We start from the raw sequence: 26,788 nt of genomic DNA, 5'->3' as shown, positions 1-26,788 counted from the left end.
TAACTATTCCACGCCTAGACCTTCGAAGAAGCTAAGCTGGCTATACTAAAAGTATAGGGTAATAAAAGTAATTAACTCCTATATTATCGAGTTAGACGTGCCCTCGGGAATATATCCCCGCTTCTATATCGATATCTTAAAGCGAGCTAGCCACGACCCCCTCCCTAGATAAATCGTAACCGACCTATAGCCCGAACCGATCCGGGACGCCCTTTATAGTAATAAAGAGTAGGAGGTAGAAAGTATCTTATACGTATAGAATAAGCGGCGGGGTTATAGCGTATAACGCGAAGTATTAGTATACTAGGCTAGATACGCAGAACCTACTTAGGAATTATTAGACGCCGTGAAGGATACTATAGCGTTAGATATCTTCGAAGTAAAATATAACCTGGCCGACACGAATAACGGGCCCTTATAAGATTATACTATAAAGTATACGCGAAGATAAGAGGACCTAGATACGAGGGGAAGACGACCTCTAGTTATAAGTTAATTAAAGGGGGGGAATTTATTAGCCCCCCTACCGGTTCCTAAAAAGGCAGATAGCGCCTCCGTAAAGGACTTTAGTTAGCGGTATTACTACCCGAGCCGCCCTTATTACTATTATTACTGCTACCGGTAACAGGGTTACTACCTCCCTAAAGGGCGGCGAGAATACCCTCTAGGAGGCGCGTTATTATAGCGCCCTAGCCTTAAACCTCCTAGCGGAGGGCCTTTACGTTATAGCGGAGACCCTTACTATTATTAACGGGGGCGGGGGCGGCGTTAGTGGTAGTAGTGGCGGTAGCGGGGGGTTCCTTAGATAATAAGGTATAGTAGTCGCTATAAGCTAATTCGAAGGCTTCGCGGAGCTAGACTAGAGTTAGTAGTGACCTTAAAAAAGGTTCGGGATTACTTACGTTATTATTATCTAGATTATTATATATAGCGCGACCCGTAGTAACTATAAGATAAATAAATTTAGCGGCGCTAGGAGGGAGCTAAGGATATTAGTCTCGACTACTTAGCTTCTAGATTATAAAGAACTTACTAGGCGGTAGGTATAGGATCCTACGGTATAGTTATAGCACTTAGGCTTCTTATAGGCGGCGCTAGGCCCGGACTAGTTATAATATATTTAGTTAAACTTTATTTTAATACCCGTAATACGATTAGCGTAGGGGCGGCAGAAATTATTATAATAATAACCGGGGGGATAAGTCGGACCACGGGGTCGCTTACTAGGCGTGCTAGCCTGCCGGAGAGTTAGTAAGATCCTTATAGCGAAGTACTAGGCCTTATCACGAACCTCCTTTTTAGCCGGACGCTTACCGGTATTCGCTATAACGGTAAGAGCCTCCCCGGCTATGCTTTTAACCGATTAATAGCGTTCCTCCTTATTAGGAGCGGGGGGGGGGACACGATATCGCCGGCGACCGGCTACTTTTCGACTATACCCTCGCGGGTATAGCGGGCGCTATAACGGGGGGCGGATATCTAAACGCACTCTATTAGCTATAATCTAATAGATCGATAAGAGGACTTATTAGGAGACTTATAATAGTTAATTAAATAGTTAAAAGGACGTTATTTATTAAACTAATAAAAAGACTATAAATACGGAATAATTACGCCGCGAGTTAGCGGAGAATAATATAGCCCTAAGCGCGGAATAAGCTATAAAGCTTACTACTAAAACGACGTTATAGGCTTATAAAGGAAGAATTAACTATAAATAAAAAACCGGGCAAAGCTACGCTTATACTACGATATCGAACTATAGAATATAATAAAAGCCTATAAAGCTATTTATTATAATAGTTTACGAATAAAGAGGAAGGAGTAACTAGGCGTTTTCGATATAAAGGGTAAGCGCTCGGCGTATCGCGGAGCGCTAGCGACTTAGGAGCGAAGTCGCCGCGAATACCGAGTAATACGGATATATCCGATATAAGGGAGGATATATACCTCCCTCGCGACGCGTTTAAAAAATAATAGGTTCGGCGCTTAGTTATTACGGTCCCGGAGGGGGGGGGGAGGGGGGTAATATCACGGGTTAACCCCTCGAAAGTATAGTTCCGGCACTAGGCCGGAACCGCTAACTAGCACGTAGATCCGACGCTTAGACCTCGCGCTACCCTTACCGCGGATTCGTATAAACCTAGTAAATCCTGCACTTCTTTATAGACCTTTTCCTTTCCTTTCCTTAATTCTAGCTAATATAATTATTCGGCCTTACTTAGTATAATTAACCTATAACCAGCCGCTTATAATAATACAATACCAGGGGTCTTCCTATAGGCCTATTTAGCTCTTTCTTTTATAGGCTATTACCCTATATACTAAAAAGAGGCCCTTAGTGTTATTCTGCCTAAGTCAGGGTAAAAGGACTATTTATATCCTAAGTCTTATAGGATTATAGCCTTTCTAAACTGCCTAGGTAAAGTACTAGAAAGGGTTATAGCTACTAGACTCGCCTTCCTTATAAATTCACGTAACGATCTTCTATACCCTAGTTAAATAGGGGGTAGAAAATAACGCTTAGATATCGATATAGCTCTTCTTTTACTAAATTATATCTAAAAATAACGGAAAAATCAGAAAAACTTAGTCGTTTCGACTCTGTTTTTAGATATTAAAGGCGCCTTCGATTATATCGCTAGGCTATAGCTCCTCCGTACCCTATAATAGCTTTAACTACCGCCGAACTTAGTTAGCTAGGTCGCTTCCTTTATAGAAAATAGGCGTATCCAGCTAGCATTCGAGGGGCAGGTCTAGCAGCCTATCCCCCTAAATATAGGGGTCCTATAAGGCTCCCCCGTATCTCCTATACTCTTCTAGATATATATTAGGGGGGTTATAATAGATAAAGGGTTCTAGGGCCTATGGCTCTCCGATATAGATAATTCTCAGCTATCCGTAGCTTCTAAATTAGCTAGTAGGAACTATAGGTCCCTAGAGTTAGTAGCTAACGCCCTTTTTTTAGTGCCGCCGAAAATAACCAGGTCCTTTTTAACCCGTAGAAAACAGAGCTTATCTATTTCTATAGTAAACGCTCTATAGTTATCGATTTAGCTACTATAGCCGGGCATAAAATAAGGCCTACTAAAAGGGCTATTAGATGGCTTAGGGTCTACTTCGACCCTAAGCTATCCTTTAAACCCTATATTAAAAAAAAAGTTAAATTTAGCTACTAGCGCCCTAAATCGACTATAAAGGCTTACTAGCTCCTAGAAGGGCCTTTCTTTTAGGGCCCTACGGCAGTTATATATAGCCTATGTATCTACTATAGCTAACTTCGGCTTATAGCTCTGGTAGGACCCCGGGTCCTAAAAAGCCTACCTAGTAGACCGACTAGAACGCTTATAATATAGCGCTCTAGTTAGGGCCCTAGGTGCCTTTAGAGGTTCCCCCCTCCGCCCCCTAGAACTAGAAGCCGCTGTTCCGCCGGCCCGGTTTTAGTTAAATAGATCTAATAGGCTCTACGCCTTTAGGGTCTTAAAATTCCTACCGAACCACCTAGTAAAAAAGGAGCTTCTAGATAGTGTCCGCGATAAATTAAGCAATAACGATAACGACCTCGCCCTCCTTTAGGCCCTATAGCCCTATATATAGCTCTATAAGCTAGGGGGGAGCTAGCGGCTTTAACAGGGTCCTCCTAGGATATAGAGGCCCTGACTGCTAAGTAGGAGGCCCCCTAGGCCTTAGCGCCTTTAGCGGACCTACGCTATATTTTCCTGGTTCTATAGCGCCGTAGCCCTCTATAAAAGACCCCACCGACCCTAAAACAGCCCACCTCGAAGCCCTAACGGAAATCCAGTCCCTTAGCAGCTAGGCATCTATTTTCTACACTATAGTTATTCTAGTTAAACCCTTAAGTAATTATATAGAAATATCTAATCAGTATACTAAAATTCCGCCCCTTATCCTATAGCAGGCCAGGTCGACATTTAAGTTCGTGCCCTGAATAACTAGTTCCGTGTTCTTACGGGCCAGCCTATACGATAGGATTGTCTTACGACGCATATGCAAATTTCGAGCCTCTGGCTGCGAGCCAAAATTCGCGGACGACTTGGTTGGTAGCCCTCGACCCTCTTAGACTAAATCGGAATCAGAGGCGCGTTGGTATCCCTGGAAAGACAGAGGGACGCTTACCTAATGACCTTCTTCAGAAACACAGACCGTTCTGTCTGTGACAGCTTATATGCAGGGAAGGTGTGATCAAAGAGCGCATTCGCAAGCCAAACATTGGCCTTGGCATGTCGACTGACCAATTTTTTAAGGGGCTCACACAGCTTATCAAGCTCGCTCCTCGCAGCGTTGCCACCGATGCCTCGAATCAAGGACAATGCCAACGAAGGACCAAGCTGGGTTAATGCTTCTTCAGCTAAGGCTTGCACCGATGTATCATTGCTCGTGACTGAAACAAACGACGCCTATCTGGTGTTAGCAAGCTGTCAGGCATTAAGCATCGTTAAGCGTTGTGGGAAAAGAGGGACTGACCCAGAATTCTGCTGCCGCGGCTTTTGGTAACGGTTCTCGCCCTTCAAGGACTTTGAGAGCAAAAGCAACAAGTATCTCGACGGACGTGGTGGATTGCCTGCGGAAAAAGACAGCAGGGTGTTTAAGGAGCAATCGAGTGGCAAAGTCGATGCCACTCTGTGCCAATTCGGGGTCTTGGTCGGGCTCTAAATAGTAGCCATCCAGTCAGCACCATAGTTGATATGCAGAAGGGTCAGCTAGTCTTACCGGAAAGTTGTTGTAACAGATTGACCATCCAGGACAGGAGGTCCCCGCAGAGATTGTCCCGATCTGTGCCTGGGGAATTACTCGACGCGCTCATAAAAGAGCACGCGGCATTCACAAAGAGGCCGAGCCTTGGACAAGGATGGTCATGGCGTGTTAAATACCCCACCACCTTCTCTGGTGGGAAGACGAACGGCCCTGTCTCACGCTCCGAAAATCCAGTCCGAAGAATGTCGCAGATGCAATCAACCACTTCACCACTGTGGGGGAAATGTCCTTGAATCTGATAAATGATGTCCATTATGTTGGCTTGAATTTGTGTGAGCAAGGCCTTCTGGTCAGAATACGCAAAGCCAGATTGAGTCTCCAGGTCAACAGGAATCTCAACAGGGGACTGCATGCCCTTGCCAATGCTAGCGAGGCATCTTAGAGCTTTCACGGCGGCATGTTCCGAAATTTCTACCGTGTCGGTACTTAGTAGACACTTGTGTCCGTCAGCCAGCCCAGGTTGTTTGATTAGCAGTAGAGATTTCCCAGCATCGTGCCGGACAAAATTGAGAAGGACGTCGAGACGCTCCAGTCGTGTTCGGTCATCTCTGATCGCTTGCAGCACACATGCAATAGCGCCTATCACTTTCTCACTTGCTAGGCAGTCCACTTGAAACTGAGCACATAATGAATTGTATTGGGCCAAGAAAGCATTTGCTTCATCGGCCAAGATATCCCGAGACGAGTAACAGAGCCGCTGAATAGACCGGGCAGCCGCGCACGCCAGGGCGGAGTCAGGTAACACGGAGAAGAGAAGGTTGAGGACAGTCGGGAGCGTAGTTGGTTCTCTCTCAAAGTAATCGGCATACCGCTCAATCAAAGACAGGCAAGTTTGACGTACCCGGGAAGGCAAATCGCTGTCAGGCCGCTGAAGTAGGTCAAATAAAGATGAAGAAAACACAAGTTTCAGTGGCCGGTCACAAATGTTACCAACCACGCAGTCGGCAAGGGATTTAAGGCAGAATGCAGCAGCTTCTAATCCCCACCAGTGCTCTGCTACCAGCTGTTGGAGGACAAGGTCCGCAAAAGTGGACACGAGTTGCGGCCCTGCCACCGCATAGACGGATTGGAGGAAGTCAGCGATGTCTTTCCTGGCATCGCTAAACGCCATGCGGTCAGATGAGTCCCAGTTGACGAATATCTCAATTCGGGGGAAAGTTACTTTTCGCCACGCATTCGATACCACCTGGAGAATGTGCGAAGTCGCTAAAGCCGTCCATGGCTGTACGGCGTCATCCGAGATTTTGTTGTCGATGAGTGTCTCCGTGAACGTCGACCAGAATTCGATGGCAGGAACAAATATCCTGTCATCGGCAGCAACATGGCCTCGAGCTGCGGTCAGGCCGCAAAGTCTGCTGAGAAACCATTGACTCCGCTCGCTGACATCTTTAATGAGCTCCTGGACTCGAGCCTCCCCCAAAGAGAGAATAACCTGCCCGAATAATACGGAGTCGAAATCAAAATCTCCGTCGATTAGCCGTTGATATCGTTCGTGGGCCCACTGATTGTGAATTGTTGAAAAAAGTGACTCGTAATGTGAGTCGGCTAAGAAACAGGGATGGTTGGATAGAAGATCGTAGACTATTTCGCCAGCGACCTCAAAAAGATCGCTACTGCCGAGTGCTTCAAAGACACGTCCAGTCAATGTGCGAAGGGAGCTAACAATGTCGTGGCTCGGAAGGGAGACACGTTGCGAAAACCAAATCCAGGACTACATAAGGTCGAGTAAGCCCATACTCTGTTTGCAATGTATTGGAGTGAGGCATGTCACTCTCGCCAGCTGCTATTCCAAAGAAGAAAAGGAGCGCCACGTGGGAAAGGCCAGAAGTAGACGCATGGTATGACATACCTGCAGGCATTTGATACAGTCGATGTATAGATCATGCGATTCAAGTCCAAATGCAAAGCAATACGACATCAGCGAGACAGCATCGGGGGCATTGAAAAGAATCGCTTCATAAAGCTCCGAACTGTGAATGAATCGTCAGTTATCCGGCTGCCCTGGGGAATAAGGGTCAGAGGGATCAGACATGGGCTGGACTCACTTTTTACTAGTGTTCAAGTCTGTCTTTCCAGCTTCCTCGACAAGAGTGCCCGTAAGCCATAATGCAGCACGTAACTCTTCTGGTTCCAGTTTGCGAACCACAGCATTGATACCGAGTAAGGTGTCGATGCCGTGAAGCTGGTATTGTGACGAGCTAAGAGAGAGACAGAGATGTCTTATTAGGGGTCGGCCACGGTTAGGGAAGTGCAGAAAGAAAGTCACCAGGGCAGATATGAGCTTCCTGATGACTATAGTTCCGGAACCATCCTTCAGTGACCTCACGGTCCACTGCGTCAGGTTATGAAAGAGTTCAAGAGAGTCGTCTTCCGATAGAGAGCCGCTGGCAGGGAGTAAGCCATGCGACATAGTCGACCAGACACAGGATCACCGACGTACCTTTCAGTATTCAGCTTCACGGTCACCGTCAAGGCCCCGTAGAACTTTACCTTATCATCTCCATTCGAGAGCAAGTCGCGCGCGATCCACCAGCCTGACGGGGATTTTTGAAGACGAGATAATGTTTCCTGGATCTGTTTGAGATGCTGCGGTGTTGAGGGTTCGTAGAGGGCTAGGACCAACTAGATCGTCCTTGGTTAGAGTGGCATGGCAACGGTTGGGGGACTTAAAATATGCACATGCGATGAAGGTTGGAGGCATCACTTACCGCCTCGGCCTCCCGGGATGTTGAGGGCAGCAGCGGTTCCTCCATCAATCAAGGGTGCACAATCTGCCGACCTGAACCTCGAAAGGTTTCTGTATAAGGAACCAGAGACGGTCATCAATTTTCAGTCATAGTACCTATATCGACAAGTCGAGTACCCCCGCAGTTGGCCATGTATACGCTTAAATGATTACCGGTCCTCCGGCCCCCCTTGTTCGGTCCTCCTGGTTCACTTATACTGCTTTAGGCTAGTATAACCCACTTACTTACATAACCCGCAGTTACTTCTTTCGATATACCTCTATAATAACATAGGTCCCAATATAAGTCTTATAAGTCTTCTTCTTCTTCTTCTTCTTTCTTATATATACTGTTCCTAGACCCGCAAAATGCGGCTAAGCGATTTTATTCCTCTACTATGCGCACGTCCCTTTTTATTGCTTTTTGCCCGTAAGAACAGTAGTAAACATATTAACTTATAGTCGCGGCTATTACTATTATAGTAGTAATAGTATTTATTAGATACCTTATTACCATAGCAGGGCCGTATAGTAATAGGACTAGTAGCACTATCGTATATAGCACTAGGAAACCTAGTATACGGGCATACCGCCTATAAGGAGCACGAAGCTCTAGGCCTAAAATAACTAAAGCAACAGGACGCACTAGTTATCACGGGTTAACCCCTCAAAAGTATAGTTCCGGTATAAGGCCGGAACCGCTAATTAGCACGTAGATCCGACGCTTAGACCTCGCGCTACCCTTACCGCGGATTTATATAAACCTAGTAAATCCTGCACTTCTCTATAGACCTTTTCCTTTCCTCTCCTTAATTCTAGCTAATATAATTATACGGCCTTACTTAGTACGATTAACCTATAACTAGCCGCTTATATAGCTAGAATTCAGCGAACCCTACGCGCTATATTAGTATAGAGTTGGATATAAACACGCTATTAGGCGGTAGTAGTCCTATAAACCCCGCTAAGCTAGCTAAGTAGACGGATAGAAGGATTACCGAAGCTATTAATATAATGCTCGGTCCCTTATAGGAATAGATAGCTTAATAATAAAAGCTGCTCTAATAACTTATAAATAGCCTTATAAACGCCTAGGCCCCGTAATAACCTACCCTTAACCTCGCGCCCCCCTTAGAGGGAGCCCTTATAAACACTCTTATAAAATCGGTAACAGGCCCTCCTACCCCGGTAACCTCTACTCCCCCCTAAATCAAAGTCCCCTAGGAGCTATATCCACTACGTACTAAGTCTTTACTATACCCCACGAAGTTTAATAGAAGGCGAATAGAGTACGCTACCTAGTCGTAGCAGATACACGATAAGCTCTAGCTAAATAAACACTTATTTAATAACCGAGCCGAAATATAGTACTATATTAACTTATACTTAAAAGGGAGTGCCTAGTAAATAGTGTTAGCCTTCTACGCCGCTAGGGGGCCAGGAGGTACCCGCGACCTAGAGTCGTTCCTTACCTAGACCGTATATATAAGGACTAGAATAAATAGCCTTACGCGGCCTTCGCGCTATATTCCCTTAGATAATATAAGGAATAAACCTTCTTATAGTTCCTACCGAAATTTAAGAAATAGATTGCCTAAGCAGGTAGCAGCGAGTAGGTAGACTTAGCGAAGATCACTTTCCTAGAGGGAGCCCTAAGCCAGAAGCTATATAGCGCCTTAATCACCACGAAGTTACCCCACGATTATATAAGCTAGGTTATTAAAGTCTAGAGTATCGCCTAGAAGCTAGAGGGCCTACGCTTAACTAGCCGGAATACTTATATACCGAACCAAACCCGGAACTAAGAGACTAACGCTAATAGAGATATCGTAATAAGCGGGATTAATTAGGTCCGGCCCGATATAACTATAAACTAACCTCGCGATAACCGGGAATACTAGGGTTATAGGAATAAGGGATATATTCGTATAAACTATAAGTCCCGAGATAAAGGCTTAAAGGCTAAAAGCGCCCGCGTAGCGAAGGTTTAGGCCGGGGATAGCAATATCGCTATAAGTTCGGATAGTTCGGATAATAAAGAGTAGGGAAAAGAATAGCTTTAACACGAAAACGGGCGTTAAAGCCGATAGCCGCTTTATAGCAGGAGTAGGAGGCGTTTAAACACCTAGCTAGCGGCGACTTAGCTCTAATATTAACGCGAGTAAATAGAAGATATATATATACTCTTATAGATACGGGTTATAACTATTACGCTACTATAAATAAACGCTTTACTTAAAGACTTTAGTTACTATTAATCGATAAAAGAAAGCGACTATTAAAAGGATTCTCGGATACGTCTAAGCCGGCTATTAGCGCCGGGATCGCCGTGTTTAAGCTTAAGATTAGCGGCTATATATAACGAGTCTTCGCCTATATAATAAAAGGATTAAACCAGGATATATTCCTAGGGAAGCCGTGGCTAGAATATAATAATATTACGTATTACGCGAAGAATTATAGGTTATACCACGGAGTCGCTGATATTAACCTACGACTAATAGGTAAAGAAGAGCTAGCCGACGTATAAGCTATCCGCGAGGCGAGACTAGTCTTAGGATCGGTGTTCACGGCTATAATACGATAAATAAGAAAAGGGTTAAAAGGAAAAAAAAGAGACGAGTTTAACGCCTTAATCCGTGCCGTTAGTATATAAGATATGGATAAGGCCCTCTATAAGAAGGAATTAGTGGACCCTCGGGACTATATCCCTACGAATATACTATAAGAGTTCGGCGACCTCTTTACGCTTAATAAGGCTAATAACTTACCCCCTTGCCGGCTAGGCATCGACCACGAAATTACCCTAAAATAAGGTCCTAATAAACTTAAACCGACCTTACTATAAGGGCCCCTTTATGGTATATTAAGGGAAAAGTTATTAATACTCCGGGAGACCCTTAACGACCTAATAGATAAAGGATTTATATAATCTAATAGCTTAACGGCTACCGCGCCGGTCTTATTCGTGAAGAAGCTAGGGGGCGGGCTATGTTTTTACTACGACTATAAAGCCCTGAACGCGATTACCTAACAGGATCGCTACCCCCTCCCCCTAATTACTAAGACCCTATATAACCTAGCTAGTACTAAGTGGTTCACGAAGCTCGATATAATCGCTGCCTTCTATAAGATCCGTATAGCTCCCGGATATAAGAGGAAAACTGCTTTTAGGACGCGCTTCGGTCTCTTCGAGTAGCTAGTATATATAAGCGGCTGGTTATAGGTTAATCACACTAAGGCCGAATAATTGTATTAGCTAGAATTAAGGAAGAAAGAAGGAAAATATAAAAGGGGCGTAGGATTTACTAGGTTTATACGAGTTGCCCGTGAGGGCGCGGCGTGGCCTAAGCGTGGGAGCTTATGCGCGGATTAGCGGTTCCGGCTATAAGCCGGAACTATATTAAATAGGGTTAACCTATAACATTACCCCCCTCCCCCCCCCTCCTCGGCTCGGGTTAACCTTAGGCCGGCTAGCGTTCCTAAAACAGAAATAAGGGAGGGGTGCGCTAAGGTCTATTAGCTATAACCTTCTCCCTGTATTTAATCCGTGCGCTAGGGTCGCGCTAGGTTCGCCGCGACCTGCTATATTCCTTACCGGTTCTCGGCTCCCTCGGTATACCTACCTAAGCTATTAAATAATAGCCCTATTATGCCTTCCTCTTTATTCGTAAACCGCGATATTAGACGATTCCGGGGGTTTCTACCGTTTCCTATACCTATAATCGTAGTATAAGCATAGATTTCCTAGGCTTATAATGTAGGTTCGTTTTTTCCTTTTATAAATCCATAATACCGTTTAGTTATACGTTTTCCTATTCTCTTTAAGCTATATACGGGCGAATATCGTGCTAACTCGCCGCGGGGCGGCTTACTTTTAGTGTTTTCTTAATCGTTATCCCTCCTAGTCGATTTCTTTTATCTCGACTATTAATCTATATCTCTTTTCGCGTTAAATTCGTTAATATAAGTCCGTGATCCCTAGGGGCTCGCCGCTAGCCGGCGTACTAGCTAACTTTATAAGCGTAGATAACTTCCCCTTATTATAGTAACTATTATATCCGTAAGGGTAAATAGCACTCCGCCCCCCTTAACCGCGAGGTCGCTACTCCTACTCCCCCGCCTCCCGGTAAGGTAGATAACTAGGCCGCCTCTATTAAGTCCGATACTAGTAAGGTTCTCGCAATAATAGTAAACACGGGTAAACGCCCGAATAAAGAAAATATAGGTAATACTTTATCTATCTTAGCGGCGAGTATCCTACTAACTCTCCGGTAATAACCCTCGCCTTCTCCCTCTAAGCGCTAGCGAGGACCCTATTACCCTCCCGGCTATCCTAAAGCCGTTATATACTATCCTTATATAGACCGAATTACTAATAAAAAATTTAATTAGAAGTGCTATAACTAATTAGGCCCGGGCGCTACTCGGCGTAAAGCTAAATATTACGAGTATTTAGTTAAAATATATAGTTACCGCCTAGTAAGTATTATATAACCTCGCTTTTAGTTCTCTATACTAATTCTTCGCCCTATAGCTACCCCCCCGTGCTATAGAATTTATCGCCCCTATAATTATAGGGGGGCTATAGAATTTATCGCCCCTATAATTATAGCCGGACGGGCGTATAAGGCATCGCCTAACGATATAGATATAAATAGTTTCCTCCTCCTTTTTTACGTTCTAAGCTAACTCGCGCGTAGCTTAAGGACGCCTAGATTATAGTATACGGCGACTATTACGCCGCCGTCGGTAAAGACGACTCTAACGCTTCCGCCGCCCCTGCCGCTAACCCTAATAGCGATAAAGAGGTCCGCCGCGAGCTTACGGGTCTTTATCGTGAGGTTAAGAAGTAGACGTAGCTTCTTTGTGATATCCTGGCTACGATTCGTGCTTAAAAGACCGTGGATAAAGGTAGTAGTAGTAATAGTAATAAGGCTACTAACTAAGACCCGCCCTTAGGGTAACTTTAATAGGCCTAAAGGCCGGGGGGGGGGCTGGCGAATACCCTCCTAATAAATAATTAATATCGGCCGGCTTTTAAGAACATATCGCGGTTTCCTAGCGACCTTATATCCTTCTCGTGGTATATTTACATAGTGGTCCGTTATTAATATCTACTAGACCGTATCGTTTTTCGAAGTCGTCTAGCGCGCGTGTTTCTTATACGGCGTCTAAGGGTTCCTAGGTAGGTTCCACGTAGCTAGTCTATCGTATTAAAACCTCGCGTCGAGTCCCGTAACCTCGCCGCTTATTCCTCGCGTATAGGATTTCTTTTACTTCCTATTTATTATCGCCGTAAAGTGTGTCTTATATAGGTTCGGGTTAGGGGTTATCTATAACTTATCCGGGTAAAGGGTCACGGCTAGCTTGCTTTAAAATATTAATATAGAAGCGCGGATAGATCCCTAAGGGGACGTCTAACTCTATAATATAGGGGCTAATTATAAGCGGCTGGTTATAGGTTAATCGCACTAAGTAAGGCCGAATAATTATATTAGCTAGAATTAAGGAGAGGAAAGGAAAAGGTCTATAAAGAAGTGCAGGATTTACTAGGTTTATACGAATCCGTGGTAAGGGCAGCGCGAGGTCCGAGCGTCGGGTCTATATACTAATTAGCGGTTCCGGCCTTATACCGGAACTATAATTTCGAGGGGTTAACCCGTGATATTACCCCCCTCCTCCCCCCCCGGGGCTATAAAAATTAAGCGCCGAGTCCGTTTTCCTTAAACGCGTCGCGAGGGAGGCGTATATCCTCCCTTATATCGGGTATATTCGAGTCGCGCGGCGCTCGCGGCGACCTTACTCCTAAGTTACTAACGCCCCGCGTTACACTAAGCGCCTGCCCTTTATATTAAAAACGCCCGGTTACTCCTTCTTCTTTATTCGTAAACTATTATAATAAATAGCTTTATAGGCTTTTATCGTATTCTATAGTCCGATATTATAGTATAAGCGTAGTTCCGTCCGGTTTTTTATTCGTAGTTAATTCTTCCTTTATAAGCCTATAACGTCGTTTTAGTAATAAGCTTTATCGCTTATTCCGTGCTTAGGACCGTGCCGTTCTCTGCTAACTCGCGGTATAGTTATACCGTACTCGTAGCTTTTTTATTAATTTAATAAATAACGCCCTTTTAACTATTTAATTAACTATTATAAGTCTCTTAATAGGTCCTTATATCGATCCTATTAGATCACGGCTAATAGGGTACGTTTAGATATCTGCTCCCCGCTATAGCGCCCGTTATACCCGTAAGGGTACTGTTAAAGAGTAGCCGGTCGCCGGCGATATCGTGTCCCCCCCCCCCCGCCCCTAATAGGGAAGAACGTTATTAATCGGTTAATAGTATAGCCGATAAGGCCCTCGCTGTTATAGCGAATACCGGTAAGCGTCCGGCTAAAGAGGAGGTTCGTGATAAGGCCTAGTACTTCGCTATAAGGATCTTACTAACTCTCCGGTAGGCTAGCACGCCTAGTAAGCGCCCGCGCGGCCCGACCTATCCCCCCGGCTATTATTATAGTAATTTCTGCTGCCCCTACGCTAATCGTATAGCGGGTATTAAAATAAAGTTTAACTAGACGTGTTATAACTAGTCCGGGCTTAGCGCCGCCTAAAAGAAACCTAAGTGTTATAAGTACGCTATAGGATTTTATATATACCGACTAGTAAGTTCCTTATAATCTATAGGCTAAGTGGTTATAACTAACCTCTTTAGCTCCCCCCGGGCGCCGCTAAATTCGTCTATCCTATAGCGGCCACGGGTCGCGCTATACGCGATAATCTAGACGATAATAATATAAGTATTCCCGATCCTTTTACTAGGTCGCCGCTAACTTTAGTCTAGCTCCGCGAGGCTTTTAAGTTAGCCCGTGGTAACTATTACGCCTTACTATCCGAGGAACCCCCCGCCGCTACCTCTACCACCGCTAACGCCGCCTCCGCCTCCGCCCCTATTAATAATAGTAAGGGTCTCCGCCGCGAGGTGGAGGCCCCCCGCTAGGAGGTTTAAAGCCAGGGCGCCGCGATAACGCGCCTCCTAAAGGGTATTCTCGCCGCCCTTTAGGGAGGTAGTAAACCTATTACCGGTAGCAGTAATAATAGTAATAAGGGCGGTAATACCGCCGACTAAAGTCCTTTATAGAGGCCCTATCTACCTTTTTAGGAACCGGTAAGGGGGCCGGTGAATTCCCCCTCTTTAATTAACTTACGACTAAAGGTCATCTTCCCCTTATATCTAGGTCCTCTTATCTTCGCGTATACTTTATAGTATAGTCTTATAAAGGCCCGTTATTCGTGTTAGCCGGGCCGTATTTTACTTTAAAGACGTTTAACGCTATAGTGTCCTTTATAGCGTCTAATAGTTCCTAAGTAGGTTCTACGTATCCAGCCTAGCGCACTAATACTTTATATCGTACGCCGTGACCTCGCCGCTTATTCTATGCGTATAAAATACTTTTTACCTCCTACTCTTTATTACTATAAAGGGCGTCCCGGATCGGTTCGGGCTATAGGTCGGTTACGACTTATCTAGGGAGAGGGTCGCGGCTAGCTTATTTTAGGATATCGACGTGGAAGCGGGGATATATTCCTAAGGGTATATCTAACTCGATAATATAGGAGTTAATTACTTTTATTACCTTATACTTTTAGTATAGCCAGCTTAGCTTCTTCGAAGGTCTAGGCGTGGAATAATTAGTTATAGAAAGCTAGGCAAGGTCTTTTACCTCGAAGCGTTTAGCCGGAAGTCGCCGTTTATTCGCGGATTCCTTATCCTATAATTACTTTAAGGCTATAGCTACTTATACGAATTCTATAGCTCCCTATAAGCGACTTAGTAGGTTATAAGCGGCGGCTTTTTTCGGGTATACGGGTATCGGGTTATAGATTTAGATAGGGTTAATATAGAACCCGTGCTTTAAAAAAAAAGGGCTTAGCTGGGTCGTGGAGCTTTTCCTGCTATTAAGCGATAACTACGTGGCGGGTAATAGGCGACCTTAATCGTCCTAGGAATAGTATATAAAGGTATAAAAGTAAGCCTAGATATCTTAGTTTAGCTTTTTAGGCCCTTTATCGGTTTAGGGGTGATAGGCTATACTAAGTCGCTGCTTAATCTTTACGAGCTTATAAAAGTGTCGTTAAAACCTCCTAGTCTAATTCGAGCCCCGGTTATTAATAATTAAAAGGGGTATACCGTGGAACCTAAAATAATAGGTTAGGAAGCGTTCCGCGTAGGCTTCCACTTCTATTATTTCTATAGCTTCTAAGGTTCCTAACTTTATTAGCCGGTCCGTGATTACCTATAGGTAACACGCCCTACTCTTACTAGTAGGTGGCAGGTCCGTTATAAAGTCTATCGCGAGGTGGCTACGGATTCGCTTTAGTATAGGCAGGGGTTTTAATAGTCCGCGCTTTATATTCCGCTATTAGTTACCTCCGTTATAAGGGTTATAGTTACGGATAAACTTCCGTATATCCTTATTTATACCGGGCTAAAAAAACTATCGGGCTATTATAGCGATTATATTCTCCCTGCCTAGGTAGCCGCTAATAGCGGAGTCGTGGATTACTTATACTAAGCGTCCTCTTAGTAGCGAGTCCTCTTTAGGGCTTAGGACCCAGAGATAATCCCGGAAGGTTATATATCCCGCGGGGTTAAGAGAGTATTCCGCGATTTATAGTCGTAGTCTAAGGGAGGGGTTAAAGCTACGAGCTCTCGCGGTGATCGCGGCGAGGACCCCTTAATACTAGAGGTTAGTCTTTATAGCTTTATCCTAAAGTCGCTAAAGGTCTTTATTTGCTTTGAATACGCGCTTAATAGATATCCTCTGTATCGCCGGCTCGGGGATTATTTTCGGGAATACGGAGTTAGGTATTAATTAGATTACTTATCCCTATTCCTGGTTATCTAAGCTATCCTTCGGTATATCCTATTCGCGATAGGAGAGGGTATCCGCTATAAAGTTCTTAGTACCTCGCCGGTACTCTAGTATAAAGTTAAACTAAGCTAGTTCGCTAGCCTAGCGGCTTTGCTTTTCGGTAAGGGACCGTTTAGTTATAAAATACTTAAGGGCCTTATAGTCTAATAGTATCGTGAATTACTTATAGCTAGTTAGTTCCGCTTTTTAGGCGAGTATATAGCTTATAATTACTAATATCTCCTTATTATAGATAGGGTAGTTATACTCCGCCGGGGTAAACTTACGCGAGTAATATACGACTATATAGCGATGTCCTAGCTTATCTACCTAGGATAGGATACCACCTAGCGTATAGCCCGAGTAGTCGGTTTCTAATATAGTCTTACGGTCTAGGTTCTATAACTATAGGATAGGCTTTATCTAAAAAAGTCGTTTTAGTTCCTTAAAGGCAGCGTCTTTTTTAATCCCCTACCTAGAAAGCCGGTCCTTTTTTATTAATACTATAAGGGGAGCCATAATACCTATAAAGTCGTAGATAAATATCCGGTAATAGTTCGTGAATCCTAAAAAGCTTTGTACTCCCTTTATAAAGGTAGGGGCCTCCTAGTCGCGGATAGCCTTTAATTTTTTAGGGTCGTAGGATACTCCTTTACCCACTATAACGATAAAGCCTAGGTATTATACCGTTATTACGCTAAACTCGTACTTAGCCGGGTCTAGGTTTAGGCCGGCGTCTACGAGCCTATATAATACTAGCCGGACCTTCGCCTTATAATCCTTATAAGATCTACTTAAATAAATCAGGATATCGTTAATATAGGCCGTGATAAAGTTATTAAGGAACTCCTATAAGGTTTAGTTAATATAGCGTTAGAAGGTAGCGGGTACGCCGCTTAGTCTAAAGGGATATACTAGCTACTTAAAAAGACCGAAGCGTGTTCTAAAGGCCGTTTTACTTTTATACCCGGGAGCTATACGGATCTTATAGAAGGCGGCGACTACGTCGAGCTTTATAAACCACTTAGCGCTAGCTAGGTTATATAGGGTCTTGGTAATTAGAGGGAGGGGGTAGCGATCTTATTAGGTGATCGCGTTTAGGGCTTTATAATTATAGCAAAAGCATAGCCCGCCCCCTGGCTTCTTTATAAATAAGACCGGCGCGGTAGCCGCTAAGCTACTAGCTTATATAAATCCCTTATTTATTAAGTTATTAAGCGTTTTCCGGAGCACTAGTAACTCTTCCCTGGATATACCGTAAAGGGGCCCCTATAATAGGGTCGGCTTAAGCCTATTAGGACCTCGCTTTAGGGTGATTTTATAGTTAATACCTAGTCGGTAAGGGGGTAAATCGTTAGCCTTATCGGGCGCGAAAAGGTCGCCGAACTCTTATAGTATATTTATAGGGATATAGTCCTAAGGGTTTATTAATTCCTTTTTACGGAGGGCCTTATCGATATCCCGTATACTAATAGCCCGGATTAAGGCGTTAAACTCGTTTTTTTCTTTTCCCTTTAATCCTCTTCTTATCCATCGTATTATAGCTATAAACACCGATCCTAAGACTAGCCTTACTTTACGGATAGCCCGTATATCGGCTAGTTCTTCCTCGCCTATTAGTTATAGATTAATATCGGCGACTCCGTGGTATAACCTACGGTTCTTCGTATAATACGTGATATTATTATATTTTAGCCACGGTTTTCCTAGGAATATATCCTAATCTAGTCCTTTTACTATATAGGCGAAGACTTATTATATATAGCCGCTGATCTTAAGCTTAAACGCGGCGATCCTAGCGCTAGTAGCCGGCTCGGATATATCTAAGAATCCTTTTAGTAGTTATCTCCTTTTATCGACTAATAGTAATTAAAGTCTTTAGGTAAAGCGTTCGTTTATAATAGCGTAGTAGTTATAACCCGTATCTATAAGAGTATATATATATCTTTTATTTACTCGTATTAATATTAGGGCTAAGTCGCCGCTAGCTAGGTATTTAAACGCCTCCTACTCCCGCCGTAGAGCGGCTATCGGCTTTAACGCCTATTTTTATATTAGAGCTATTCTTTTCCCGACTCTTCGTTATCCGAACCGTCTAAACTCATGGCGATATCGCTATCCTCGGCCTATACCTTCGCTACGCGGGCGCCCTTAGCCTTACCCTTATCCCGGGACTTATAGTTTATACGAATATATCCCTTTTTCCTATAACCCTAGCACTCCCGGTTATCATAAGGTCGGTCTATAGTCGTATCGGGCCGGACCTAATTAATCCCTCCTATCACGACGTCTTTATCGGTATCGGTCTCTTAATTCCGGGTTCGGTTCGGTATATAAGTGTTCCGGCTAGTTAGGCGTAGTCCTTCTAGCTTCTAGGCGATACTCTATACCTTAATAACCTAGCTTATATAGTTATAGGGTAACTTCGTAGTAACTAGGGCGCTATATAGCTTCTAGCTTAGGGCTCCTTCTAGGAAGGTGATCTTCGCCGAATCTGCCTATTCGCTACCACCTACTTAGGCGATCTGTTTTTCGAATTTCGGTAGGAACTATAAAAAGGGTTACTCCTCGCGTTATCTAAGGGTATATAGCGCGAGGGCCGCGTAAGGCTATTCGTTCTAGTCTTTATATATACGGTCTAGGTAGGTAAGGAACGACTCTAGGTCACGGGTACCTCCCGGCCCCTTAACAGCATAAAAGGCTAATACTATTTACTAGGCACTCCCTTCTAAGTATAAGTTAATATAATACTATATTTCGGCTCGGTTATTAAATAAGTGCTTATTTAGTAGGAGCTTATCGCGTATCTGCTATAACTAGGTGGCGTACTCCGTTTATTTTCCGCTAAACTTCGCGGGATATAGTAGGGGCTTAGTACACGGCGGGCGTGGTTCGCTTAGTTCCTATAGGACTATAATCTAGGGGGGAGTAGAGGTCGCCGGGGTCGGGGGACCTGCTACCGACTTAGTAAGCGTGTTTATAGGAGCTCCCTCTAAGGGGGGCGCGAGGTTAGGGGTAGGTTACTACGGGGCCTAGATATTCGCGAGGCCGTTCGTAAATCGTTAAAGTAGCTCTTATTATTAAGCTATCTATTCCTATAAGGGACCGAGCATTATATTAATAGCTTCGGTGATCCTTTTATCCGTCCACTTAGCTAGCTTAGCGGGGTTTATAGGACCGCCGCCGCCTAACGGCGTGTTCGTATCTAGCTCTATACTAATATAGCGCGTAGGGTTCGCTAAATTCTAGCTATATAAGCGGCTGGTTATAGGTTAATCGCACTAAGTAAGGCCGAATAATTATATTAGCTAGAATTAAGGAGAGGAAAGGAAAAGGTCTATAAAGAAGTATAGGATTTACTAGGTTTATACGAATCCGCGGTAAGGGTAGCGCGAGGTCCGAGCGTCGGGTCTGCGTGCTAATTAGCGGTTCCGGCCTTATACCGGAACTACACTTTCGAGGGGTTAACCCGTGATACTAATAACCTTTATAACCTTATATTTTTAATATAACTAACCTAGTTTATATAAGGGCCTCGGCGTTATATAGTTAGCTATAGATAGCCAGGCTAAGTCGTTTACTTCGAACCGCTTAGCGGGAAGTCGCCGCCGGTTTACGGTCTCCTTATCTTATAATTATTTCGCGGCTATAAAGGCCTAGGCGAACTCTACGGCTTCTTATAGGCGGCTTAGCAGTTTATACGCCGCGAACTCCTTAGGATATAAGGGCACCTCTTTATAAACTTAGATTAGGTCTACATAAAAGCCGTGTTCTAAGAAGAACGGGCTTAGCTAGGTTATAGAGCTTTTCCGGTTATTTAGCGATAACTATGCTACTAGTAATAGGCGACCCTAGTCGTTTTACGTATAGCAGATAAAAGCTCTAAGGTAGGCTTAGATATCTTAGTTTAGCCTTTCGGGGCCTTTATCGGTTTATAGGTGGTACGCTATACTAAGTCGCTATTCGGTTTATACGAGCTTATAGAAGTGTTACTAGAACCTGCTAGTCTAGTTTAAGCCGCGGTCGCTTATAATCGATAAAGGTATATTATAGAATCGGAAGTAATAGTATAAGAACCGTTCTACGAAGGCTTCTGCCTTTATCGACTCTATCGCTTTTAATATAATAGCCTTTATTAGCCTATCCGTGATAACCTATAAGTAACGGGCCTTCTCCTTCCCTATAAGAGGGAGATCGGTTATAAAGCTTATCGCGAGGTGGCTATAGATACGCTCGGGCACCGGTAATAGCTTTAGGAGTCCTCGCTTAGCGCTACGCCACTAATTCCCTTAGTAATAAGGGTCGTAATTATATAGGAACTTACGGATATCCTTATTTATTCCGGGCTAGAAGAACCGCCGGGCTATTATCGCTATAGTGTTTTCTTAGCCCGGGTATCCGCCGATAACTAAGTCGTGGATCGCTTAGATAAGGCGCCCCCTTAATAGTAAACTCGTAGGGCCCGGTACCTAAAGGCGTTCGCGGAATATTAGCAGCCCTTCGGGGTTCATAGAATATTCGGCTATTTATAACTTAAGGTTTAGGGATAGGTTAAACCCGCGAGTGTATAAGGTAACGGCGGCGCGCGCTCCTTAGTACTAGGCGTTATTAGGTATCGCTTTATCCTATAGTTATTAAAGGTCGTTATCGGCTTTAAAGACTTATCGAATAGCTAGTAACTTCGCTAGGATAGCGGTATTAGGTATTAGTTAAATAACCCTGCCTTATTCGCGTTTGTTTATTAAGTCTTAGGGGGTATCCTGCTCCTAGCGGGAGAGCGTATTAGCTATATAGTTCTTAGTACCTCGCCGGTACTCTAGCACGAAGTTAAACTAGGCGAGTTCTCCTGCCTAACGGCTTTATTATTCCGTTAATACTTATTTCGTTATAAAGTACTCGAGGGCCTTATAATCCGATAAGATTATAAAACGTTTATAGCTAGTTAGCTCCGCCTTCTAAGCGAGGACGTAGCTTATAATTACTAGTATCTCTTTATCGTGGATAGGGTAATTATACTCGGCGGGCGTAAGTTTACGCGAGTAATATACGACTACGCACCTATACCCTAGGCGGTCTACTTGGGTTAAGACTCTACCTAGCGCGTAGCCCGAATAATCGGTCTCTAGGATCGTATCACGATTAGGATCCTAGAGTTATAGAACGGGTTTTATCTAGAAGAGTTATTTAAGTTCCTGAAAGGCCGTATCCTTTTCTAAGCCCTACCTAAAAAGTCGGTTCTTTTTCGTTAAGGCTATAAGCGGGGCGGAGATACCGGCGAAGTCGCGTATAAATATCCAGTAATAATTAGCGAACCCTAGGAAACTACGTACTCCCTTAACGGATAAGGGGGCTTCTTATTCCGCGATAGCCTTTAGCTTATCCGGGTTATATAAAACTCCTTCGCCCGCCGTCATAATAAACCCTAAATACTTTACGGACTTTACGCTAAATTTATACTTAGTAGGGTCTAGGTTAAGGCCGGCGTCCGCGAGTTTACGCAGGACTAGCCTTACCTTCGCTTCGTGTTCCTTATAAGAACTACTAGAGTAGATTAGGACGTTATTAATATACGCGGTTATAAAGCTATCTAGGAACTCTTAGAGGGTCTAGTTAATATAGCGCTAAAAGGTCGCGGGGGCGCCGCTAAGTCCGAAAGGGTATATAAGCTACTCGAAAAGACCGAACCTTATTCGAAATACGGTTTTACTTTTATAACCGGGAGCTATATAGATCTTATAGAGGGCTGCTACCACGTCTAGCTTAGTAAACCACTTAGCCTTAGCTAAGTTATAAAGGGTCTCGGTAATTAGGGGGAGGGGGTAGCGATCTTACTCTATAATTACGTTTAGTGCTTAATAGTTATAATAGAAACGTAGCCCGCCCCCGGGTTTCTATACGAATAGGACTAAGGCTACGGCAGCTAAACTACCAGCCCAAATAAATCCCTTATCTATTAAGTCGTTTAAGGTCTTCTAGAGTACTAGTAGCTTTTCCCTGGATATACCGTAAAGGGGCCCTTATAGTAAGGTCGGTTTATCCCTACTAGGACCTCGCTTTAGGTTAATCTTATAATCGACTCCTAGATAGTAAGGAGGTAATTAGTTAGCCTTATCGGGCACGAAGAGGTCGCCGAATTCTTATAAGATATTCGCGGGGACGTAGTCACGGGGGTTTATAGGTTCTTTTTTACGGAGAGCCTTATCGATATCTTATATACTAATAGCGCGGATAAAGGCATTAAATTCGTCCCTCTTTTTCCCTTTTAGTCCTTTTCTTATTCGTCGTACTACAGCTATAAACACGGACCCCGAGACTAATCTTACCTCGCGGATAGCTTACACATTAGCCGGTTCCTCTTCTCCTACTAGTCGTAGGTTAATATCGGCGACTCCGTGGTATAACCTACGGTTCTTCGTGTAGTATATAATATCGTTATATTCTATTTATAGTTTCCCTAGGAACACGTCCTAGTCTAGTCCTTTTACTATATAGGTAAATACTCGTTATATATAGCCGCTAATTTCGAGTTTAAACACGGCGATTCCGGCGCTAGTAGCTAGCTTAGGCGTATCTAAGAATCCTTTTAGTAATCGTTTCCTCTTATCGACTAACAGTAACTAAAGTCTTCGGGTAAAATATTTATTTATAGTAGCATAGTAGCTATAACCCGTATCTATAAGAGTATATATATATCTTTTATTTACTCGTATTAATATTAGGGCTAAGTCGCCGCTAACTAGGTGTTTAAACGCTTCCTACTCTTACCGTAGGGCGGCTATCGGCTTTAACGCCCGCTTTTATATTAGAGCTACTCTTTTTCCGACTCCTTATTATCCGAATTATCCGAACTCGTAACGATATCGCTATCCTTAGCCTATACCTTCGCTACGCGGGCGCCCTTAGCGTTTAAGCCTTTAACTCGGTTCTTATAGTTTATACGGATATATCCCTTTTTCCTATATTCCTAGCACTCTTAGTTATCGCGAGGTTAGTCTATAGTCGTATCGGGTCGGACTTAATTAATCCCGCCTATTATAATATCCCTATTAGTATCCCGCGTCTCTTAGTTCCGGGTTCGATTTAGTATATAAGTGTTCTGGTTAGTTAGGCGTAATCCCTTTAGCCTCTAAGCGATATCCTGGACTTCGGTGATCCAGCTTAGGTAATTATAGGGTAACTTTATAATAACTAAGGCGCTACGTAGCTTCTAACTTAGGGCCCCCTTAAGAAAGGTGATCTTCGCTAAGTCGGCCTACTCGTTACCGCCGGCTTATACGATCTGTTTTTCGAATTTCGGCAGGAACTAGGCGAAGGTCTATTCCTCGCGCTACTTAAGGGAACGTAGCGCGTAGGCGGCGCGAGGCTATTTATTCTGGTCCTTATATATACGATCCAGGTAGGTAACGAATTCTTCGGGGTTATAGGTACCTCCCGGTCCCCTAGCAGCGTAATAGGCCGACACCACTTACTAAGCGCTCCCTTCTAGGCATAAGTTAATATAGTACTATATCTTAGCTTAGTTATTAAAAAGGTGTTCGTCTAAGAGGAGCTTATTATATATCTATTACGACCACGTAGCGTATTCTGCTTATCTCCTACTAAACTTCGCGGGATACGGTAAGGCCTTAGTATAAGGGGCGCGAGGCTCCTATAGGACTTCGACCTTAGGGGGAACAGGGCCTACCGGGGTAAGAGGACTAGCTACTAACTCCGCTAGTATATTTATAGGGGTTCCCTCTAAAGGGGGGGCGAGGTTAGAGGAAGGCCGCTATAAGGCTTAGGCGTTTATAAAGCCGTTCGCTAGTTATTAAAGCAGCTCTTATTATTAAGCTATTTATTCTTATAAAGGACCTAGTATCGTATTAATAGCTTCGGTAATCCTTCGGTCCGTCCACTTAGCCAGTTCGGCGGGGTTCGTGGGACCGCCGCCACCTAACGGCGCGTTCGTATCTAAGGCCATACTAACATAGCGCGTGGGGTTCGCTAAATTCTGGCTATATAAGCGGCTAGTTATAGGTTAATCACACTAAATAAGGCCGAATAATTATATTAGCTAGAATTAAGGAAGAAAGAAGGAAAATATAAAAGGGGCGTAGGATTTACTAGGTTTATACGAGTTGCCCGTGAGGGCGCGGCGTGGCCCGAGCGTGGGAGCTTATGCGCGGATTAGCGGTTCCGGCTATAAGCCGGAACTATATCAAATAGGGTCAACCCATAACAGTATACCCCTTCAAACTAAGCGGCGTACCCGCTACCTTCTAACGCTATATTAACTAAACGCTATAGGAGTTCCTTAACGATTTCGTTACTGCCTATATCGACGATATCCTAATCTACTTTAGTGGATCTTATAAAGACTATAAAGCGAAGGTCCGGCTAGTATTACGTAGGCTCGTAGATACTGGCCTAAACCTAGACCCGGCTAAGTACGAGTTTAGCGTAACGACGGTTAAATACCTAGGCTTTATCGTTATAGTAGATAAGGGAGTATCTTACGACCCCGAGAAGTTAAAGGCTATCCGCGACTAAGAGGCCCCTACCTTAGTAAAAGGAGTATAAAGTTTCTTAAGATTTATAAACTATTACCGGATATTTATCTACGACTTTACAGGTATCACGGCCCCCCTCTTAGCACTAATAAAGAAGAATCGGCTTTTTAGGTGGGGGCTAAGGAAGACGCCGCCTTTAAGGAGCTAAAACGACTCTTTTAGATAGAACCCGTTCTATAGTTATAGAACCCAGACCGTAAGACTATATTAGATACTAACTATTCGGGCTACGCGTTAGGTGGTATCCTATCCTAGGTGGATAAGCTAGGACGTCGCTATATAGTCGTGTATTACTCGCGTAAGCTTACCCCGGCGGAATATAACTACCCTATTTATAATAAGGAGATATTAGTAATTATAAGCTATATACTCGCCTAGAAGGCAGAACTAACTAGCTATAGGTAATTTATAATATTATCGGACTATAAGGCCCTTAAGTACTTTATAACTAAACGGTCCCTTATTAAAAGGCAAAGCCGCTAGGCCGGCGAATTAGCCTAGTTTAACTTTATACTAAAGTACCAGCGAGGTACTAAGAACTTCGCGGCGGATACGCTCTCTTATCGCGAATAGGACGCCCTGAAGAATAGCTTAGACGACTAGGAATAGGGACGGGTAATTTAATTAATATCTAACTCCGCGATCCTAGAAACGATCCCTAAGCCGATAATACGGAAAACGTCCGTTAAGCGTGTATTCGAAGTACACGAAAACCTTTAATAACTTTAGGATAAGACTATAATAACCGACCCCTAGTACTAAGGGGTCCTCGCCGCGATCACCGCGAGAGCTTATAGTTTTAACCTATCCCTTAGACTACGGCTATAGATTGCGGAATATTCTCTTAACCCCGTAGGATATATAACCTTCCGGGATCGTCTCTGGGTTCCGAGCTCCGGAGAAGACTCACCGCTAAGGGGACGCTTAGTATAGGCGATCCATAACTCTATTATCGGCGGCTACCCGGGTAAGGAGAATATAATCGCTATAATAGCCCGATAATTCTTTTAGCCCGGTATAAATAAGGATATACGGAAATTCGTATATAACTACGATCCGTATAATAGGAGTAATTAATAACGGAATATAAAGCGCGGACTAGTAAAACCACTACCTATACTAGAGCGAATCCGTAGCCACCTTATAATAGACTTTATAACGGACCTACCACCTACCGGCGAGGATAAGGCGCGGTTCCTATAAGTAATCACGGACCGGCTAATAAAGTTAGTAACGCTAAAAGCGATAGAAACGATAAAAGCGGAGGCCTATATAGAACGCTTCCTAAACTACCACTTTAGGTTCTACGGTATACCCCTCTTAATTATTAACGACTAAGGCTCGAACTAGACCGGGAGGTTCTAGCGATACTTTTATAAGCTTATAAGGATTAAGTAGCGACTTAGTATAACTTATTACCCTTAGACCGATAAAGGACCCGAAAAACTAAACTAAGATATCTAGGCCTACCTCTATACCTTCGTATACTACTCCTAGGATAACTAGGGTCGCTTACTACTCGCCGCGCAGTTATCGCTTAATAGCAGGAAGAGCTTAACGACCTAGCTAAGCCCTTTCTTCCTAGAACACGGGTTCCACGTTAACCCTATCTAAATCCATAACCCTATACCCGTATACCCGAAGGAAGCCGCCGCTTATAATCTACTAAGCCTCTTATAAGAGGCTATAGAGTTTATATAGGTAGCTATAGCCTTAAAGTAATTATAGGATAAGGAAACCGCGAATAAGCGGCGACTCCTAATAAAGCGCTTCGAAATAGAAGACCTCGCCTAGCTTTCTATAGCTAACTACTCCACGCCTA

At 43.9% G+C, this 26,788-nt stretch overlaps 2 protein-coding genes across 2 annotated transcripts; both read right to left on the bottom strand.

Moving 5' to 3' along the window:
- Positions 1-3,514: 3,514 nt before the first annotated feature.
- Positions 3,515-7,608, bottom strand: ACRALDRAFT_1043928 (uncharacterized protein). The gene is made up of 8 exons (XM_071015329.1): positions 7,485-7,608; positions 7,217-7,398; positions 6,822-7,160; positions 6,626-6,746; positions 4,732-6,487; positions 4,486-4,670; positions 4,138-4,418; positions 3,515-4,082 (listed from the first exon to the last, which is right to left on the bottom strand). The coding sequence occupies exons 1-8, from the start codon at positions 7,527-7,529 to the stop codon at positions 3,998-4,000; spliced, it is 2,994 nt and encodes a 997-aa protein (XP_070872869.1). The 5' UTR covers positions 7,530-7,608; the 3' UTR covers positions 3,515-3,997.
- A 5,236-nt stretch (positions 7,609-12,844) lies between these two features.
- Positions 12,845-20,043, bottom strand: ACRALDRAFT_2111713 (uncharacterized protein; the record flags this gene model as incomplete). The annotated part of the gene is made up of 2 exons (XM_071023531.1): positions 12,845-12,975; positions 19,935-20,043. Coding segments are annotated over 2 exons (240 nt in total), but the record flags the coding sequence as incomplete, so codon positions are not given.
- Between the last annotated feature and the right edge of the window lie 6,745 nt (positions 20,044-26,788).

This window comes from Sodiomyces alcalophilus (assembly GCF_042370955.1).
Source record: "Sodiomyces alcalophilus JCM 7366 unplaced genomic scaffold ACRALscaffold_7, whole genome shotgun sequence".
Classification (NCBI taxonomy): domain Eukaryota; kingdom Fungi; phylum Ascomycota; class Sordariomycetes; order Glomerellales; family Plectosphaerellaceae; genus Sodiomyces; species Sodiomyces alcalophilus.
This window is presented reverse-complemented; position numbering and strand designations above follow the sequence as displayed.

Excerpts from the sequence above, each read along its gene's own strand:
- ACRALDRAFT_1043928 (XM_071015329.1), bottom strand. The coding sequence starts at position 7,529 with ATGGAGGAACCGCTGCTGCCCTCAACATCCCGGGAGGCCGAGGCG. Across the intron at positions 7,399-7,484 it reads CATCCCGGGAGGCCGAGGCG|TTGGTCCTAGCCCTCTACGA; the intron begins GTAAGTGATGCC and ends AGGACGATCTAG. Across the intron at positions 6,747-6,821 it reads GACTTGAACACTAGTAAAAA|TTCGGAGCTTTATGAAGCGA; the intron begins GTGAGTCCAGCC and ends ATTCATTCACAG.